Source organism: Nannobrachium achirus, assembly GCF_963921795.1.
Source record: "Nannobrachium achirus genome assembly, chromosome: 24".
Lineage (NCBI taxonomy): Eukaryota > Metazoa > Chordata > Actinopteri > Myctophiformes > Myctophidae > Nannobrachium > Nannobrachium achirus.
The window spans coordinates 48,921,516-48,943,425 of record NC_137831.1 but is presented as its reverse complement, the minus strand read 5'-3'; the positions used below and the strand labels follow the sequence as shown (position 1 = coordinate 48,943,425).

Sequence of the window (21,910 nt, the reverse complement as noted above, 5' to 3'; positions counted from 1 at the left end):
GTGCGCCTTATTGTCTGCAAAAGGGTAAGCACACACACACACACACACACACACACACACACACACACACACACACACACACACACAGAGCTTTTTGTGAACACTTTAACCTGCCAGCCAAAGTTTTGCCTGCCAAAATTAAAAAAGAGGTAGGTCAGAGAGAGGGGAGGGCCCCTCTCTCTGACCTACCTCTTTTTTAATTTTTTTTCTCTAAAATGTGATTCCCAGAGGGTTTTTAGCCAATCATTTGTACCCCTTTTTCGCCCCAATTTAGTCGTTACACCAGTTGATTCCTCCCCACACTGTGTTCTGTGTTGTCATTGCTGTTGTTTGTTTGATTGATTGATTGAAGACTTTATTAGAAGTTTGCATAGCAAAAGGTACAGTTTCATGACGGTACAGTTCACTGGTACAAGGTCAACTAAATGGAGATCCTAGAAAAGACTAAGCTTATTTCCATAGGAAACCATTGAAGTACCGGTATCTCATATAACATTGAATGACAGACGGATAGAACACAGTACTATGCAGTAGATATAGAAACAAATGCGAATGGCTGCCGCCTGTAAGTGGTTTTTCAGGGCGATTTTAAAGGATGCTAGGGAACCACACTCCTTTAAGGCCTTCGGTAGGGCGTTCCACATTTTGGTTGTATAGCAGAAGAACGAGTTTGACCCTTTGTTTTAGTTGACTTTGGGTATCCTACTGACTCACCTGCCAGTGAGGAGCCCCCACCAAGAGGACGTAGAGCCTGAGTCCTACTCCTCCCACCCAACACTCTCTGCTGACAGGTGCTGCCCCAGCCTGTAGGAGTACATGCAATGACCAGTATCACCCTCCCCTTCCGGCTTCCCTCCCCCGAACACGGACCGATTGTGTTCGCACAGACACCCGACATAGCCGGTTGCACCACAGGGGATTCGAACCCACAACCTTCCGTGGTGGTGGGCAGGGACTTTACCACTGCGCCACCCGAGCTCTACTCTCTCTTTTAATGTAATTGTCTCCTCTTCCGTCCACTCCAGGTCCATCAGTTGCTCCAGTCCCAGCAGGAGGCAGCGGTGCAGATGGCCCGGCAGCAGTGTTGGCAGGACACCCTTATGAGGCTCTACCTGCGCGGCGGAGGGGAAGGGGGCTCGTCGTCCCGGGGAGCGCCAGACTCGCTCAGCGCCTGCAGCCTGGACCTGGGCCCTGGGCGGCCCAGCAGCGGCAGCAACCGCCTGGAGCTCCCCCTGGAGAGGAGGGGCCGGGCGGGCAGCGCCGGCCGGCTGGACCGGCTGGAGGACGCCGACCGCCTGAGCGTGGGCGACGCGCGCTCGGTGGACAGCCTGGACAACGGCGACATCATCTCGCTGGTGGACACGCCGTCCTCGTCGACCTCCGCCGAACCCGGCCTGGCGCCCTTCAAGCCCTGGGCGGCGGGCAAGGCCGGGGGCCTGAGCATCGACCTGTCCTACCTGCAGGTAGGGATTAGGCCATTAGGCCATTAACGACTTGTGATTTTTGCAAGTCGACTCGACTCAGTAAAAAGTTGAGTTGAAGTCGACTTTATCGTTTGATGACGTCATCACATCACACACGACCCCCCAATTATTTTGGTGGGTCCCCAGATGATTAACTTAATGTGAAACATTGTTTTCTCACTCAACTGTAAACAAACCAACATAACGTTTAAGTGTATAGAGGGTATCTGCACATTTCTAACGTGGCAATTTAAAGACTTTTTAATAACTCTAAAATGACAAATTAAACATTGTCCAAATTGTCAAATATATAGAGGCAGAAATTGTGAAAATAGCCGCAACGCATGCTCACAACGCATGCTCTCAACGCCTCGCATCGCGAGGCGTTGTGAGCAAGTAGATCTGCTATTTTCACAATAGAACCATGTTATACCAAATGTAATGTGGGACTGTAATATTGGTTTTATTGACTTTCGACTTTCTCTGGTGGGAGTCGACTTCGTTAATGCCCTACTATGGATGGGACTATATGAACATTTCGCGTCACGATTATTGGGACCAAATAAATTGCGATTTACAATGTTATCGCGATAATCAAATTATCCCCCACGTCCATTATCCTGGGGTGGAACATTTGCCCAAAAAATACGTACATTGGCTATTTTTTGGCAAAGAGATTTGGTAGAGTGTGAAAAAAAAATGCTGTATCAAGTACGTTATTTCTAGTTATAGGGGGTTTAAATGGTACCGGATATGAAGCTCAGCAAAAAAGAGCTGAATTGATCCCAGTGCATGACGGAGGATAATTTCATGATAATTTTCAATCTCTATCACGATAAACGCTAATAACGATTATGGTCCCATGCCGACCTGCAGGCCTACGAGGCCGGGGAGAGCGGCAGCCAGACGCCCGGCAGCATGACCAGCACGCCGTCGCCCCTGGAGACCGCCAAGCCCTTCCCGGGGGGCTCCGGGGAGCGCGAGGCCACCTCCTCCCTGGCGGACGACAGCTTCCTGTTCAGCGACAACATCTCCCTGGGAGAGTCCTTCAACAGTGCTGAGGTGAGGGGCGTCACAAGGGGCGGGGAAGTGGGACTGAGTTTCCAGGGCCCAAGGTGGAGGGGCCTTAATTGTTTTATGCGTTAGCTATTGAAAAATAGCAGATATAAAAGCTCACAGCGCGGCACCGAGTGCCGGGCTGCGAGCTTGTAGATCTGCTATTTTTTTTAAAGACGTGAAAAAAATGTGTGCAAATCTTTGAATATATGTATTTTTTAAGCGGACATTTGTAACTCAAATTTTGCTTCTGAGGGGTCCCTGCAACTAAATATTTTGAGATGGGGGTCTGTGGCCAAATACATATAATTTTTGGGGGTCCCACTCATGAAAATGTTTGAGCACCACTGAGGTAGAAACATAGTTTTTTCAAAAAACCTTAGGATTTAAAATAGACAAAATGTTCACGATTTTTCAAAAATAGCAGATCTACGAGCTTGTATATCTGCTATTTTTCAATAGTTAAAGCACAAAATAATGCGTTCCCAGTCTAAATGGGTTAAACCCCCTCCCACTATGAAGAACATTCATGGGGGGCCCACAGTGAATCCTTGTATCCAGGCCCCGCACTGCTTCCACTGAGTCCACTCTTTCAGAAATATCTCCTCTATACAGAGTAGCTGTAAAACCAAATCCCTGCATGAAATGTTTAATCTGAGGGCTTAGCTGACGTGTCTTCTGACTCACTGTGTAAAAATGTCCCTGACAAGTCAGGTGTGTTGCAGCTCTCACTTTCATTAACCTCACTGCTCTGTAAAATCCTGAGTGGTAACTGCAATCCATAACTTTCACGTCTTAGGCCACAGCTACACAAAGCTGGATATTTCGTCCGCTAAACCGGATATGTTTTAAAACGGGTTAGGGTTAGGGTTAGTGAAGATTTAAACATATACAGTATATCTCATTCACTGGATCCGTGTAGGAATGAAAACCAGAGTTGCTCTGAAGACGATGACATGCGTGAGTGCACAGCTCCATGCATGTGAGAGAGAGAGATAGTCGCACACACTCTCACACACACACACACATACATGCACAACCAAGCCTGCACGCATGCTTGTTCTTCTATCTTATATTTACATTTGGCTTAAGGCCGCAGCCCACTTTGTCACAGGGCACAGGACACAGGGCAGCCCACAGTCAACGGACACAGGACAGTCAACGGACTTTGAGACACGCCCACACTCGAGCATAGGCACAGGGCAGTCCACAGTCAACGGACTTCACAGAGAGAGACGCACACTTTGGGGGGGGGGGGGAATGCACAGAGAGAGACGCACACATCACCAATACGTTTTATTTCTTATTTTTTTCAAAACTTTTTTTTATCCTAATTTTTTTTTCTCAAAAATTTTTTTTTCTCAATTTTTTTTTCTCAAAATTTTTTTTCTCAAATTTTTTTTTTTCTCAAATTTTTTTTTCTCAAAAAATCTTTTTTTCTCAAAAAACTTTTTTTCTCAAATTTTTTTTTCTCAAAAAATCTTTTTTTCTCAAAAAACTTTTTTTCTCAAATTTTTTTTTCTCAAATTTTTTTTTTCTCAAACATTTTTTTTTCTCAAAACATTTATTTATTTTTATTTTTTTTTCTCTTTTTTTTTTTATTTTTTTGACCAAATGACCACCCCAACGGGGCTGCTCACGGGGAATTCCCGGGGACCACCGACTCCTGGTGCTCCAGAACGGATGCAAAAGTGGTGGCGCCCCCAGTGGAGGACCCCCTACACTGCAGCTCACATAAAATGCCGTAACTCCGGCTAGGAGCGACCGGGACAGCCGGGGCCGGTACCTATTCGTCCGCCTTGGCGGCGCGGAGACCCCACCCCTCATTTCTCACATGGCCCTCTTCTAGCGCCACCATGAGGCCCATTCTTGCAAAACACATTTTTGGACACTGCTCCTAAAATTTTTGCCCTAAAATCACGCAAATCGGTACACAGTATGTCTACACTCATCCCATCAACATGAATCTCTCCCATATAGCGCCACCTCCAGGCCGATTTTTAAAAACACATTTTTGGACACTGCTCCTACAGATTTTGCCCTAAAATCACGAAACCACTACACAGTATGTCTACACTCATGTCATCAACATGGATCAGGAAGATTTTGGAAAAACACATTGTTGCCCTATTTGTGGAGATAAGTGACCTACGGTCGCTTATCTCCCTATTAGGGAGTCTTACTGGTATATATATGGATATACAAAAATATGGGATCCGAAAAAGATCCAGATTTGTGTAGCAGCGGCCTTACCCGGGATTCGAACCCGGTCTAGAGCAAGAGGGAATATCCGCCTTTCCAGGAGAGATAATGCCCCTATGAGCTTCAGGCAGCACTACTTGTCAACCAGTAGGTGTCCTATCTGACACCAGGGACTAGATTTGTCAATAAAAGAATAAGGAGACCACCTCCAACCACTGCAAATATGTTAGTTGAGTTATATTGTATTAACATACTCTATACAGATGGTAGTGTATATCATCTGGTTTTGTTCATTATTATAATTCCCGATTGCAGCTTTCATTTAACTCGCACTGTTTTTAAATACATAAAACATTTGTACACTCTCCGAGTAACAAATGGATCACTTGACACTGAGGATTTTACTGCATGATCTCACGTTTGGAATTCAAACAGTGACCACTAATCATACAGTGTTAATCTTTACTGTGCGCTCTCATGTTTGAAACGACCACTAATCACACAGCACTGAAACCATATCCACAATAAGGGCAGGTTGTAGCAGGTGCCAGGGTCCATGTTTGTTGTGATGTCATTGTTCGCAGTGACAGACTCGACACCTGCTCAGCAGTGGCGTCAGTTCAGAAAAAGCTAAGGTATGGCAACATGACTGGTGTTTTGCATGTGCGCCTTCACGCGCGTGCAAGACACCAGTCATGTTGCCATACCTTAGCAACAGGCATGATACATTTTTTTAAGTAGTACATTTTATTTAATTTTAATTTTTTCAAGTGCAGCTAAACTTGCCATGTTAGTAAAGGTGCCACAATTAACAATAATGAATTGCACCTGTGTAGCTGACCTGCAGAACCTGGGAATATACCATTTTGTCAAGGGAGAATAAAAGTGTGGAGAATATAATTATAATACCTTTATAATTATAAAGTGTGGAGAATATAATTATAATACCTTGTAAAAACGTTGTATCACTCTTTTGGAGGACCCCCCTGTTGAAGACCGATGGCTTAAGACAGAAAGAAAACTATTCATTATCTCTCTCTCTCTCTCTCTCTCTCTCTCTCTCGCTCTCTCTCTCTCCGTCTCTCTCTCTCATGGTCAGCGGGCGGAGGAGGAGCTGTGCAACATGCTGTTGGAGATCGTGCTGTGCGTGATGTGGCGCGGCGTGGAGGGTTCAGACGACGCCGCCTGGCTAGAGAGAGGCCAGGTGTTCTCGGCTCTCACCAAGCTGGGCACGGCCAACGAGCTGCTCCTGCCCATGGACCACATCAAGCTCAGGTCAGAGCAGAACCGGGGATGGATAGGGCTAGTGCATTCACCCAATATTAGAATATTCAAATATCAAAGTCACTATTGGACGTTGTTCACCCAAGTCGAATATTTGCTTATTTTTATTTTTTTCTCTTTAAAAAATATATAGTTTATAAAGCTTGTCTAGATAGGCCAATTATTTGTTTACAAACATTGAGACTGAATGCACAGCTGACTGTATCATGTAATCAATTCCCAACAGATCCCCAAACCTGTTGTTTTGGGGAGCACTGGTTATTCAACCTCCTCTTGTGTGCTAGTGAGGTGCTCCCATGGGCGCGCCCTTATCGAGACATATATACTTCATTGCGCAACGGTGTTCCACGTCAACCGAGTAGCTGATATACAAACTCACATCGCGTCACCAATGCAACCCTTCTGAGCTTGGAGGTCTGCGGCTCTGCGCGCGACACCGTCGCAGGACGGAGCATAATTAGGCTTCATGGACTGCAGCTGGGCGAGCAGTAGACGCTCTGGTGATCCAGTGGATCGGGTGGGTGATCAAGAGGAGCGCTCCCTCTGTTCTGATGACGGTGAATAGAGGTGGGGTTTGAAGGACAACTGTTTTGAATCGCTATTATTGTTTACAATCAACAGAAACTAAGGATTATATATTTCAAGAGTGAGAATTTACAGTAAAAATCCTAAGCATTCTTCCTCCACACTGGGAGAAAAACGGCATCTGAAAGTTTGATGGAATGCATTTTTAAACACGAGTGCCATCCATTGCATCCTATGAACGGTGGGGTTCATTTGGTGCCGACCGGCGTGCGCATACTGGTTCATATCAATGTGACGTGGTAACGTGGACCATTAAGGCATCTATAGGAAGTCATAAGAATGAGTTGTCAATGCTCCTGGTGGATGAATTTGTTAATGCTCTATACCAGGGGTTCTCAAACCTTATTAGGTCCGTGACCCCCAAAATAAACATATTTGAACTGGGGACCCCCACCCTGACAAGCACTTGGAATTGTAGGTATTAATGTGACTCGGTTCCACAGATAAATATTGTGAAAATAGCAGATCTACATGCTCACAACGCCTCGTGTTGCGAGGCGTTGTGAGCATGTAGATCTGCTATTTTCACAATGTTCGCCTCTTGCTTACTTAATATTTGACAGTTTGGCCAGTCCTGTCGAATATTCGACTATTCGAATACTTTGAGGTTGAATAATTCGAATACTAAAAATCACTATTCGTGAATACCCTAGTTAGGAACCAAATGGACACAGACAGACTTTGAAATAAATCAGCTCTCTCTCTCTCTCTGTCTCTCTCCCCCCGGCCGGTGCAGCCTGATGGAACGCATGCTGGAGTGGGCGGTGAGCGACAACCGCGAGGCGTCTGCCGCCACGCTGCCCGGCCACACGGAGAACGCGGTGCGCCTACTGCACGTGGTGCAGGACTTCCTGCAGGCCGAGGGCCTGGTCAACCCGGCGCTGTGGACGGAGAAGGTTTGTTTTGTTTTGTGCTCTGCACTATTAGGTTGTGTTAGTAGTATTGAGTCTGTTGCTTGTGTTTGACATGGCGATGAGATACTTGTAGCTAGGGCTGTCATAATTATTACATAATCGTCTAATCGCAATTATTTGATATAATCACGGTTATTTTTCATAATCGTCATAATCGTTTCCATGTTGAAAATCTTTCATATATATTTTTTTAAAGTAAGAAATAGTGGAAATAGCAGATCTACAAGCTCACAACGCGTTGTGGGCTTTGTTATGACCACGGCTCTTAGGCCATAACAAATGGAGAGGGACACGGCTGTTAAAAGTGTACAAAACATATTTATTTACATTATAAACAATAATATGAACAAAACTTATGGGATGTGTAAATCAGTGTAATCAGTAGTGTCAGCAGTGTGTGGATGTGTGGAAGATGTAGTGTGGTGGTGTTGAATGGTGCAAACCAAAACTAGGCTAGTTAGCCAAAAGTGCTGCTGCTCTCATGGCAGGAGAGAGAGAGCGAAGGTGGCCACCCCCAGCCTTTTATAGTGCACCCTGGGAACACTGGCCAGGTGCTCCCAATGCACCTGAGTGGCAATCAGCAGGACCTGTGGGAAGTCAGTTAGACAGGAGAACCCTCCAACTACACAGGCCCTAGTAGGCCAACTACAGGGGCCGTGACAGCTTGTAGATCGGCTATTTCTTTTTATATTTAGGTTATGTGTCATATCTGCCATGTGCAACTTCAAAGCCTAAAAGCCAAACAGAAATGTCAATGACAAAAACAATTAAATCGTTAACCGCAATTATTTTAGTGATAATTAATCGTCATCTAAAATGCCATAATCGTAAGAGCACTGACTAGCATTGACTGTTATGGACACTTGTTTGAGCACTGTATTGTATTGATAGTTGTGCTTTGCTTCTTTTTATTTATATTTTTTTACACCTTATGTATATATTCTTCGTTCCCTTTCTTTGATGTACCTTGCTCTCTACTGTACTCTTTTTTTCATTCTTTTCTTACTTCGCTGTGACTATGTTAATATCCTTATACTGCTGTGCTGCCTCGGGACGACTGATTATCCCCCTTGGGATAACAAAGGTATCCTATCTATCTAAGGCGCTGGAGGAGACGGTGACGCTCATGGACAGCCTCATGGTGTGGTACGCCTCGGGCAGCCAGTGGCTGCAGCTGTCCCAGGTGGGCCTCCGCCTCCTGCTGGGCTTCATGGGCCAGGAGGACCCCGAGGTGAGGCTCTGCTCCGGCCCGTGGCGCCGGTGGTCCAATATGGTTCCAGTTAGGGCATTCACCAATAGTGATTTTTAGTAGGATAATAACAACTTAGAACTTAAAATAGATAATGTCCTGGTGAAAGATCCCCACACGCTTGCTAGCAACCTAATGCTGTTTTTTCTAAACTCTGTGTATGAAATCACACAATTGTTCAGACCCTCTAAGTTTGTTCCACGCCCTGTTCAAAATGATCTCCCCATTTTTAATTTGGAGGAAGTCACAGAAAACGAGGTGACAAACATTGTCAGATCACTAAAAGCATCCAAAGCTAAAGATGCACATGGGCTTGACACAAACTTTCTTAAAACAAATATTGACTCTCTGGTGGCACCAATCACACATCTGGTAAATCTGTCCATAAGAAAATGCACTGTCCCAACTCAGTGGAAAGCTGCTGTTATAACACCTATATTCAAATCTGGCTCAAAAACGGACATATCAAACTATAGACCCATAAGCATCTTACCTGTTATATCAAAAGTGGCTGAAAAGTGGATTGTAAAGTCTATTGTTAAACATCTAGACAAAGGCTACACCCCTCTGCATCCTATGCAGTTTGGGTTTCGAGCCTTCCACTCCACTGAGTCAGCAAATTGCTTATTCATTGAAAAGTTAAAGTGTGCTTTGAACAAAGCCCCATGCGCAATGGCAGTATTTTTGGATTTCAAGAAAGCATTTGACTCTGTCAGCCATCAGGTCCTCTTGTCCAAACTAACACATTTCAACTTGTCCCCAGAGGCCATCAAATGGTTTACATCATACCTATCAAATAGAGAACAGTGTGTTAGTATAAATGGCATCAAGTCTCCTTATCACACTTGCTCGGTTGGTGTCCCCCAGGGATCAATAGTAGGACCAATTCTGTTTTCTCTGTTTATAAACGATCTACCTGATGTATGTAAAGATGTACATATTCAGATGTACGCAGATGATGCTGTTATACTGACTCATGGAAAGAGCTATGCAGAGGTGTCAACGGTTTTAACTTCTGTTCTGACCAGCGTTCAGGACTGGCTTACAGACTCATGCCTGCTCCTGAATGCAAAAAAGACGGTCTGCATGGCTTTTTCCAAAAGACCAGTTGTGATGGAATCATCAAATGTGTTTCTGGGTGGAGAGGAACTTGAACTTGTGTCAGAGTTCAAGTACCTCGGGGTCATGTTAGACTCAACCCTAACCTTTAAAAAACATGTAAAAAAGGTTACAAACACAATCAAGTTCAACCTTCAGAACTTTAAACAAATCACACCTTTTTTGGCAGTTAGTGCTGCTAAATCGTATCTCCAATGCATGATCCTATCACACATTGAGTACTGTTTCACAAACTGGTCTTGCGCAGGTATAACGACTCTCAAACCCATTGAACAGCTATATAAGAGTGCGCTTAAGGTATTCGATAGGAAACCCCACTCATATCACCATTGTAATATTCTTCAGAGGTACCGTTTTTTGAGTTTCGCCAATTTTAAGGTTTTTAAACAGGTCAGTATCATATATAAGACACTAAATGGTCTATGCCCACCTCCCCTAAAGGAATTCATAAAAAGGAAGCCTGATAGAGGACTCAATACTAGAGCAATCACTAGAGGGGATTGCGAAGTACCGTACCGGGTAACCGCTTTTGGAAAAAACACCCTTTCAGTGCAGGGATGTTCAATCTGGAATGACCTACCTCTAACAATAAGAGACTGTTTGTCATTTCCATCCTTCAAGTTCAATCTAAAAAAATGGTTAGTTGACAATCAAACCTGTGACCATGTATAGTTCTAAGAGTACAGCTCATGCCATGTACGTATATTTTTAACTATCCTTTTTTAATGTAGGGTACTGTTAGTAATATGTGTTGTTTTGTTGTTTTTTTTTTTCTTGGTTCAGGAAAAATAGTATTTGTATGTATGTTCTTAGGCGCCCTCTCCTAATGTAGGGTTACTGTTTGTTGGTATGTATTGTTTTGTCTTCATGTGGGGACTACGGATGAAATTTAGCATTCTTGCTAATTCCGGCTTATTTACATTGCATTCATGTAGTGTTCATTAATATGCATTGTCCCGTCTAAATAAACAAATAAAGTAAAGTAAAGTAGTATTGGAATTATTCGACCTCAAAGTATTCGAATATTGGAATATTCGACAGGACTGGCCAAACTGTCAAATAATATTAAAGACCTCTAAGGGTCCATTTGGTCCCTAACTATCAATCACTGCAGACCCCCCTTCAAAAACCCAGGGGTTCCCCGGACCCCACGTTGAGAACCAGTGGTGTATGTGGTAGTGCATTCACCAAATATTCGAATATCAAAGTCACTATTCGACGTTGTTCACCGAATTCGAATATTCGCTTATTTTTATTTATTTTTCTCTTATATAGTTTAGGAAGTCATAAGAATGAGTTGTCAATGCCCCTGGTGGATGAATTTGTTAATACCAGGGGTTCTCAAACCTTTTTAGGCTGTGACCCCCAAAATAAACATATTTGAATTGGGGACCCCCACCCTGACATGCACTTGGAATTGTAGGTATTACATTTAATGTGACTCGGTTCCGCAGATAAATATTGTGAAAATAGCATATTTTCACAATGTTCGCCTCTTGCTTACTTGACAGTTTGGCCAGTCCTGTCGAATATTCGACTATTCAAATACTTTGAGGTCCAATAATTCGAATACTAAAAATCACTATTCGTGAATGCCCTAGTATGCGGTGTGGCGTGTTGCTGGGTGATATGTATTGAGTTCTCCAACATGATATATGATGTCAGAGGAAATGCACTCAGAGAGATGCTACACCTGAACCACAAGCTATGTATAAGCATCGGGCTCTGCTTTCACCTTCAATGTGACCTTTACATTTGTCTGATTTAGCAAAAACTATATACCGTACATACATAATCTGCTAAATTTGATCCCAATCAGATTCAAACAAACAAACAGACAGATGCACCCGCTCCGCTGGGCGAAGTGTAAACATGAATTATTGATTGTGCATGTCCATACTGTATGTGTGTACATTTGTACTCCTATCGCATTCTGCTGACCCTGCACCTTTTGTTTAGAAGCTTAGGTTTGGGTTAGGATTAGCATGTAGTGGTGACTGCTGACTGTTTGAGTGTAGCCAGTGGAGGCATACTAATACTACTAATACACACACGTATGCATGTTTCTTACCACTTATGCTCTCATATGAGGAAAACTAAAAGATCCACAGCTTGTAGATATGCTGTTTTAGCTATTCTTGAAACATTTTCATTTGAAATGTTTTTGAAATTGTTGTGAGAATGTAACATGCCCAAAATAGGGACTTGATGTAAAAGGTTGTAAAAGGTTGTTAAATAGGACAGTGAATAGACAGAGAAAGGACAGTGAGGGCAAACATCGGGGAAGGACATCAGTAACGGAATCGAACCAGGGACGATTTACAAGCTCACACCGTGTCACGTCCTTGAAGCGTTGTGAGCTTGTAGCACGGTTATGTTCTGCCACCACACACACAAACACACACACACACACACACACACACACACACACGTGTTGGGGGAGAAGTCGTGCAAAACAGTCAACAGTTCCACGGTCGCTCCGGCGGCTCAGTGTACTTCCAGTGGATTAGACCGATTAGACAGGTGGACACAGCCACTAAAAATGTCCAGAGCATGGGAGCAGACCCTGGATACTAATCTTTGAGGGCTTGTTTGTTGAAAACTTTTTAGCGGTAAATATGCCATGAAGTTGCGGAATCTTTATAATTTTTACAGCTGCAACTGCAACATTTTGTTATCACAATGGATCAATCCCGGAGGCCGCGCCCCCACCTCTCCGCTGTTGCTATGTACGTCAAGCTTTGAAGCTGGTCATATGATGCTTTGTAGCATGATATTGCAGCATCATCTAATGCATCATATGATGCTTTGTAGCATGCTGAAATACTAAAATATCTAAAAACACAGATTGAACTAAAAAAATAACTCAGGATTGTGTTGATCGTGTCCCAAACAACAATAAAATAAGATCTGGTTGTCCCAGAGGTGAACCGGTCCTTTAAGGACATGCACTTGGTTACTTTACACCACTGTGTATGAACACGTCCACCCCGCCCCACCCAGGTGTGTGCCTTGGCCACTGCCAAGCTGAACGGCATCCTGCAGACCAAGGCGGTGTCCAGCCAGGACGAGGCCTGCTACCTGCTGGGCAAGGTGGAGGGCATCCTGCGGCGCTCCATCCTGGAGCAGACGGAGGACACCTACTCCTTCCTGGTGCCGCTGCTCCGCACGCTGCTCTCCAAGGTGAGACACACAACGGTCGCCTGACAAGGACTACCTTCCTAACCTACAGTAGAACGACGGTAGCCTTATTTAACTGGAACAATAGTTGTACTGACTCTGACCTCTAAGGACCTTTCCAGGGAGGGTGCTCATGTGTGTCTTGCTCCTTTCTTGTTTTTCTTTTTTTAGTTTGTTTTTCTTGCACTGACCATTGGACATTTTTTTTGTTTGGCTCTGCACTATTAGTTGTATTGTGTTAGTAGTAGTATTTAGTATTTTGCTTGTGTTTGACATGGTGGTGAGATACTTGTAGCACTGACTACTAGCATTGACTGTATGGACACTTTTGTCTGTGCACTGTATTGTATTGATAGTTGTGCTTAAAGTTTGCTTTTTTGTAAAAGTTGGCCGTTTCACGTTGAGCATTGACAGTTGTTTGACACTTTATGTATATATTCTTCGTACCCTTTCTTTGATGTACCTTGCTCTTTACTGTACTCTGTTCTTTTATATTCTTTTCATACTTCTCTGTAACTTTGTAAATAACCTTATACTGCTGTGCTGCCTCTGGGCGACTGATTTCCCCCCTTGGGATAATAAAGGTATCTATCTCTCTAAGGTCCACCGGCTGCTCTACATGGAGCTGCACCTCCCCCAGCTGCCCGACACCAACGGCAGCCCCTCCTTCTTCGAGGACTTCCAGGCGTACTGCAAGACGCCCGAGTGGCGCGTCTACCTGGACAAATATGTGAGCACAGTGCCGTCGCATTCTTGTAAAGTAGCTTGGGCTGTCACGATTATGATATTTTACATGTAATTGTCACTCAAATAATTGCGATTAACAATTTAATTGTGTTTTTGTCGACAACTACAGTACATTTCTGTTTGGCTTTAAGTTGCACATGGTAGATATGACACATAACCTAAATATACAAAGGAATGACTGACATATTTGACACATTTAACTTTATACTTAACGCTTCCAGTGCCAGCCCCTAGAGGGCACCAAAGAATGCCAGACTTTCTCCCATAGGGGACTGCATTAGCATCCGGGGGCTCACGTTGCAGTGACGCGCGTGCTCACGTTCGTGCACGTCATGGAAAGGTCCCGGATGATAATGCTAACAGAATAGCTATTCCCATTTTGTCATTTTAAAGATCATTTTTCGGCGATTTCGCCGTAAATAAACCTCGCGCCACATCCCTAAAAACACAATCCAGAGATATGGGCCTTCAAAGATGTGGTTTTTCATTGGATTCGGCGGCGATTCGCGGCTACGTTCGCGGCTCACGGCCGGCATGGCTTCCCCAGGATTTGGACCACTGGATTTTAAATTTAGGCTCAGGCTTCAGAAGGCCTCGGATCATTTTATTCATTTCATTAAAAATCCCGAACATGTTCGGGATAGGCACACTGGACTACGTTCCGGAAGCGGCGCTGAACATTCGGTGAACATTGGGGATCTCAAAAATGTATTTTAAACCATTTTTAATGGAATATATCGTCGGACCATGTAAAATGGCTAGCTGGCTAGCGTAGGACGAGCCAGGACCACCCACGGCTCTACAAGCAGCTCAGGGTAAGTCAATTAATAAAAAAAAAAAATGTTTTGGATTGAACATATCCCGAACATGTTCGGGATAGGCACAGAATGAGTTAAAAAAGAACATTGATAGTGGAAATAGCCGATCTATGTTTTGATCTACTATTTCCACTATGTTTGAAAATGTTTGAAAATATATGAACATTTTTCAACATGGAAACGATTATGACAATTATGACAAAATAATTTTGATTATGTCAAATCATTTTGATTATGTCAAATAATTGCAATTAGACGATTATGTAATAATTGTGACGGGCCTAGTTGTAGCTTGTTTGTTTTAGTTTGTTACCTGATTGTCTCCACCAGCCGAAGGCATGGGAGAGACTATGTTTTCGCCTCCGTCCGTCAGTCCGTGTGTGTGTGCGTCCGTCCGTCCGTCCATCCATCAAGTTTGTTACCAGCTAATCTCCGGCGACGTTGGCTTGGTCTCGGCCAAACTGCGCGCACACACTCCCTGGATGCCAATTCAGAACCTCTGCCCCACATTTTTCACATGGGCCTTTTATAGCGCCACCATGGGGCCAATTTATGTCAAACTCCTTTTTTGACAGTACTCTTACAGATTTTGTCAAAAGATCACGCTCATCTGTAGACAGTATCTCTACAGTCATGTGATCGAGACGGATCTGTCCGATTTTCCATATTCCATCCTGATTGGCTGAGATTGGCTTCCAAAGTTTGTAAGATTGGTCAGTTTTGAACAAAATGTCTCAAATCACGAACACAGCGTGCAATTTTTGTGAAATTGTGCACGCACATTCCCACTAGGCTGAGGAAGAAATGCCACTTCAAAATGTTCAAATCAGCCCCATGGTGGCGCTACAACAGGCCAATTTGTGTTTTTACCTATACCGATCAGTGTCAAACTCAAACTGTACGCGCACTCCCGACAGGCCAAGGAAAAATCTTTTCACTGCATTTTTCACATCAGCCTTTTATAGCGCCACCTTTGGGCCGACTTATGTAAAACACAGTTTTGGATATTACTCCTTCAGATTTTCTCCAAAAATAACACAAATCAGTACACAGTATCTCTATAGTCATGTGATCAGTCTTGTGATCAAGTCTGATCCGTTTGATATGTCATATTCCATCCTGATTGGCTAATATTGGCTTCCAAAGTTTGCAGGATTGCTCCGTTTTTGAACAAAATGACTCAAATCATCAACGCAGCTTGCGATTACCGTGAAATTTGCCACACACATTCCCACTACGTCAAGGAACAAATGTTACCCTTTTCACATTGGCCTGTTATAGCGCCACCAGCAGGTAGACTAGCAAAACACATTTTTGGAACACAATGCCTCAAATCATGCATGCAGCGTCCGATTGCCATGAAAGGTCTAAGGTGAAGAACATATGCCACCCTTTTTACATTGGCCTATTATACAGTAGCACCACCAGGACGCCTGGCCTGGTGGAGACCTGTGCTCGGAAGAGCACTGCTTCTAGTTGTTGATTGTATTTTTGTGTGGGAGGCACTCCCCAAAGGTGGTGGTAGAGAATACCTTTTATAGAAGAGCACCAAAGTCTGACATAATTCCTACCGGGAACGTGTGTGTGTGTGTGTGTGTGTGTGTGTGTGTGTGTGTGTGTGTGTGTGTGTGTGTGTGTGTGTGTGTGTGTGTGTGTGTGTGTGTGTGTGTGTGTGTGTGTGTGTGTGTGTGTGTGTGTGTGTGTGTGTCCATTCTGAATTCCCATAGACGTGTTTAATATGGCATCATATTGGAACTGTGCCCAACAATAAACAGATTAGCGCAGTGGTTTGACTGGCATGGATATGAAGCGTTAACTGACGGCGAGAAAACGCTGCCGTTACCGCCGCCGAATGAATTGAAGACTTTGCCAGAAATGCGCTGTATGAAATATGAGTGACTGACGATCGTAAACGATACAGAGCCACCTCCCTGACAAATTGCCACCGCTGTGGCAATTATTCTATTTTTGGAAGACAATTCTCTTCTTACAAAAATGTAAAAAAATATATATTCTTCAGGTTCAAAACAAAACAAGAACACTTTTTAACCTGACAAAATGATTGTGGCTGTCTGCGTGTTCCCTTGCAGATCATCCCGTACATGAAGCAGTATGAGATCGAGACGTTCAGCCAGGGTCACGAGAGCATGGCTCTGTACTGGAAGGAATGCTACGAGGCCTTCATGGTCAGCCTGCACAAGAGAGAGAGGGAGCGTGGCGAGAGCAAGATACGCTTCCAGGTCAGTTTGAAGCCATTTGTGTCCCAGCATAGCAGAGGGGCAGTCATTTCATTATGTGTCCCAGCATAGCAGAGGGGCAGTCATTTCATTATGTGTCCCAGCATAGCAGAGGGGCAGTCATTTCATTATGTGTCCCAGCATAGCAGAGGGGCAGTCATTTCATTATGTGTCCCAGCATAGCAGAGGGGCCACAAAAAAGCCACAAAAGCATTTCATAAATATCAGGCTACATTTCACTTAACCCATTTAGGCCTAGAATTATTGAATGCTCTAACCAGTGAAAAATAGCAGATATACAAGCTCACAGCGCGGCACCGAGTGCCGCGCTGCGAGCTTGTAGATCTGCTATTTTTGAAAAAGTCGTGAAAATGTGTGCACATCTTTGGATATATGTATTTTCAAAGCGAACAGTTGTAACTCGAATTTTGCTTCTGGGTGGTCCCTGGAACTAGATATTTTGAGATGGGGGTCCGTGGCCAAATAAATATCATTTTGGGGGTCCTTCACATGAAGAGGTTTGAGAACCACTGACATAGAAAAAAACCCGGATTGAGAACCACTGCTGTATAGACATATCCCACAGTGGTTTTTCAAACCTTTTTCATATCAATGACCCCACTTTGGGGGCGTAACTAATCGTCAATCATTTAGCGTGGAACTCCCTTGAACCCCCTCAAGGACTCCTGGACCTATTAAATAAAGCAGATTCATAAATGCTGTGCATGCATGCTTGTGCATGTTTGCAAAACTGTGCATACACACACACACACACACACACACACATCTCTCACCGATCTACTGTCTCTTCCGGTGCTTCAGGAGCAGTTTGTGGAGCCCTTCTCCAGACGAGGCCGTCAGGAGAACCTGCGGTACAACAGCATGCTGAAGCAGCAGCACAGTCAGAACAGCGCCACCTTCAGACAGTGGAAGACGGCGCGACGGGGCCTGGTGTGTGAGAGGGGGCCCTGGGCCGACAGGTAACTCACAGCTTATATGTTATATACGCCACATGATATTATTAAGATGGTTCATAAACTAGCCACGTTCTAGAGCAGTGGTTCCCAACCGGTGGGTCGGGACCCCCAGGGGGGTCCCCAAATTATTTTGAGGGGGTCCCCAGATGATTAATTTAATGTGCAACATTGTTTGCTCACTCAACAGTAAACAAACCAACACCTCTACAACCTCTAAAATGTCTAATTAAACATTGGCCAAATTGTCAAATATTAGAGGCAGAAATTGTGAAAATACCTGATCTACATGCTCACAACGCCTCACAACGCGAGACATTGTGAGCATGTAGATCTGCTATTTTCACAATAGAACCGTGTTATACAAAATGTAATTCCTCAACTCTTAGTGCTCGTCAGGGTGGGAGGGTCCCCAGTTAAAATAGGATTATTTTGGGGGTCGTGGCCTGAAAAGTTTGAGAACCATTGTTCTAGAGCAGGGGTCTTCAATGCTTTTCAGCTGAGAGAGAGCCCACTACATATTGTATCAAATTGTATTTCAGATTAAACTTTTTCATGTATGAAACGCCTCGCCGTGTGCTTGTAGATCTACTATTTTTGGTTAACGTTCCCCTCGAACAGTAGTGCTTTGGGGGCCTGGACGCGACCGAACGCAGTGTGGCCGGAAATATTTCCGTCCGTGCACGCGCACGGACGGCACCGAACGGTGCACGACCGTGTAAACGCGGGCATACCCCCCCGCGAGAGCCGCGACAACCCCCCACCCCGCGAATCCGCGATAACTACAAGCAATACTTTAATCAGTGGCTACTAGGCCTACTATGCATAACAGGTTTCTAGTGGTGAATGTGTGAGCGTCCTCAAGCCTCTATTCATATGGATATATAGCCTACTTAGGTTTCCAGCTGTGACTGCATGTGCATGTGTCGATGTGTGTGTGTCCTCATCCATTACTGTGGTATTTTAATAGTGTTTGAGATTCGTTCAAGGCAAACTTTGTTTCTCTATCCTACTGCAGCGCTGTATTTTCTAAATGAATTTAAAGAAAGTAGAACATAAAATCTTAAGTAACAATGCAAATGTAATTAAGACTAGAAAACTATTGTTTTCCCACCATTAGATCTGCTGACATCCTTTCTATCTAAATAGCCTCTAGAGGCGCGTGCACGCGCGTGCACATGACGTCAATAAATGACCGCCCGCCCGGAAAAAAAAATCCCAAAGCACCACTGCCCTCGAATAGGGATGCTAGGGTTGACAAAGATTTGGTGGCTATACCCTGTAGTAACTCTGAGGACCCCCCTAGAGGTCCCTGACCCCCTGTTGAAGACCCATGTTTCTAGAGCCTTACAGTAGCATTTCCAAGTGTGCCATTTCTTTATATATATATATATATATATACTTGAGAAAAAAAGCATTGTACAACCAGTAGGGGTTAAGTACCATATGCTCTGTTTTGCTTTATTTTATTATTATTTTGTTTCCCCCCCGCTGGTATCTATGTTGTAGCCTATACTGGTAACGGATGTATAGAAAAAAGAAAAAGGAATGTATCTAAGAATATTGTAACCTTTCTGAAAAGGTGTCATATAATCCCATGAGGGATGGGCCACGAGGTGGCATGACACTCAAATAAAACTATTCATTCATTCATTCATTCATTCATTCATTCATTCATTCATATATATATATATATATATATATATATATATATATATATATATATACATACATACATACATACATACATACATATATATATATACACGTCTGTGTTTCCCTACAGGCTTCAGGACCAGATGCACTGGAGGGTGTCCAGTGCTGAGAACTACTCCCGCATGAGGCTCAAGCTGGTGCGCAACTACAACTTTGACCCCCACCGCGAGGCCAGCGCACTGCGAGACAACCTGGGTAACGTCCATGACCCTCCATGTCTTACTGCTGATGCTAAACGTAATGTTGCCAAGACAGTGTGTGTGTGTGTGTATGTGTTAACACAACGCCTGCCATCGCGTCGCCAAAACAATACACTATTCACTGCCAAGGCTTTTTTATATAATAATTATCTGGTATGGTATGGTATGGGTTTATTGCTTAGTCCCCGAAGGGAAACATGTTTTGCCACCAGAGCGAATACAAATACACAAAATCAATGACAACATATAACAAACATACAAATACACAACAAGTAACAATAACAGACTTTACAAATGACATGACACCCTCCCAAAAAAAAGCTAGCGGTGTACGTTAACGTTGAGGAATCTAACAGCAGCATGAACAAAGGATTTCTTCATTCGCTCAGTAGATATTATAGGCATCAAGAACCTGTTGCTAAACTTGCTACGCAGATCCTTAAATACCGTATGGAGAGGATGGCCTTCGAAGGAAAGAATAGTGTTCAATTTGGTCCTCATTCGCTTGGCTATAGTGATATCCAAAGTATCCTGAGGGAGGCCAATCACTGAGCCAGCCTTTTTAATCAATTTATTGATTCGGTTTTCATCATCAACCGTGATGCTGCCCCCCCAGCAGAGCACAGCATAAAAGAGGACACTAGCAAGGATACCTTGGTAGAATACATGAAGGAGTGGCCTACTGATCTCAAAAGATCTGAACTTTCTCAAGTGGAAAAGTCTAGACTGAGCTTTCTTGAACACAGAATCTGTGTTCATCTTCCAGTCCAGCTTCCTGTCCAAGTGGACACCAAGATACTTGTAGGACTGAACTATTTCTACCTCCTGCCCTTTGATGATGACAGGTGAGATAGGTACCTTCTTTTTACAAAAGTTAACAACAAGCTCTTTGGTCTTTTCTACATTAAGCAGTAGAAAGTTATCATCGCACCAGCGAACAAATAGGTCGATTTCCTTTTTATAGGCCCGATCGTCATCCTTGTTGATGAGACCCATTAGAACAGTGTCATCAGAGAATTTCTGCATGTGACACTTTGCCTCACTATGCCTACAATCTGCAGTATAGAGGACAAATAAAAAAGGAGCTAAAACGGTTCCCTGAGGGGCTCCAGTTTTTGTCCAGATGACATCTGATACAGCATCATCTAGCTTAACAAACTGAGGTCGAGGCACTAGATATTTCATGCACCAGGTAATGGTTGAATTATGCAGTTTATACTGCCTCAATTTATTAGCTAGGATATGTGGCTGTATAGTGTTGAAGGCACTAGAAAAATCAAAAAACATGACCCTAACAGAACTGGCAGTTGATTGAAGGTGAGTGTACATGTGATGTAACATAACATAACAATCAGTGCATCATCAACACCTACCCGCTTCCTGTATGCAAATTGCAAGGGATCTAAATAAGGAGCCACCTGCTCTTTAAGGTGGCCCAACACAACCCTTTCAAAACACTTCATGATGTGACATGTTATAGCAATAGGTCTCATGTTAGTGAGGCTATTACGTACCTGTTCCGGAGTGCCTCTGTGGGTGCGGCGCGTGCACACGGAGTGCGCGGCCACCCCATTTTGTGGCCGCGCTACATCTGTTCTTTCATGCGGGGAAAACATAATCCATACGGTAATTTCCATGCTCCACCAAGAGAGGGCTGAAATGGCCCGGTCGCGAGACGTTAGCGCACGAAAAAAAAAGGGAGAGAAAACAGCAACAGCAACAATGCCTCTGACACATCACTGTGACATCACAGTGATGTCAGATGTCAGAGCAGGGATCTCCATATATGGGCATAAACAGGTGACATCTCAGTGTGGCTGGTTCAGACAGGGAAGCCCATGTATGGGTATACAAGGGATTGTATGTTGTGATGTCATGGGAGCCACTCTAACAGAATCCCTTGCTTGTAGAATGTCCATATACTGTATGGAGATTCCTGATGTCATCAATTTTAAGCCTATATAATAGGGGCATGAAAGGGATTATGTTAGGGATCTCCATATATGGGGGATTGTATCCCAGATGATGCCCTAACAGAATCCATATATGGCCAAGACAGATGGCACAACCTCGGCGAGGTTGGTTTTGCCCTTAGGCGTTTTACTGGTCAGTATAAGTATGTATCTGAACCTGAACCTGACCTCTCTCTCTCTCTCTCTCTCTTCT

The 21,910-nt window shown here is 43.9% G+C and overlaps 1 protein-coding gene across 2 annotated transcripts in view; it reads left to right on the top strand.

Moving 5' to 3' along the window:
• nbeal1 (neurobeachin-like 1) overlaps positions 1-21,910 on the top strand; it is a 160,590-nt gene that overhangs the window by 89,734 nt on the left and 48,946 nt on the right. For both annotated transcript variants that reach the window (XM_080720925.1, XM_080720924.1), the window contains exons 26-36: positions 1-24; positions 1,026-1,463; positions 2,340-2,525; positions 5,821-5,996; positions 7,327-7,486; positions 8,607-8,735; positions 12,876-13,055; positions 13,654-13,782; positions 16,708-16,857; positions 17,677-17,834; positions 19,615-19,739. The exon at positions 1-24 is cut by the window's left edge and continues 65 nt beyond it. In XM_080720925.1, the coding sequence (XP_080577051.1) occupies positions 1-24; positions 1,026-1,463; positions 2,340-2,525; positions 5,821-5,996; positions 7,327-7,486; positions 8,607-8,735; positions 12,876-13,055; positions 13,654-13,782; positions 16,708-16,857; positions 17,677-17,834; positions 19,615-19,739 (1,855 nt within the window). The remainder of the gene's footprint in view (positions 25-1,025; positions 1,464-2,339; positions 2,526-5,820; positions 5,997-7,326; positions 7,487-8,606; positions 8,736-12,875; positions 13,056-13,653; positions 13,783-16,707; positions 16,858-17,676; positions 17,835-19,614; positions 19,740-21,910) is intronic.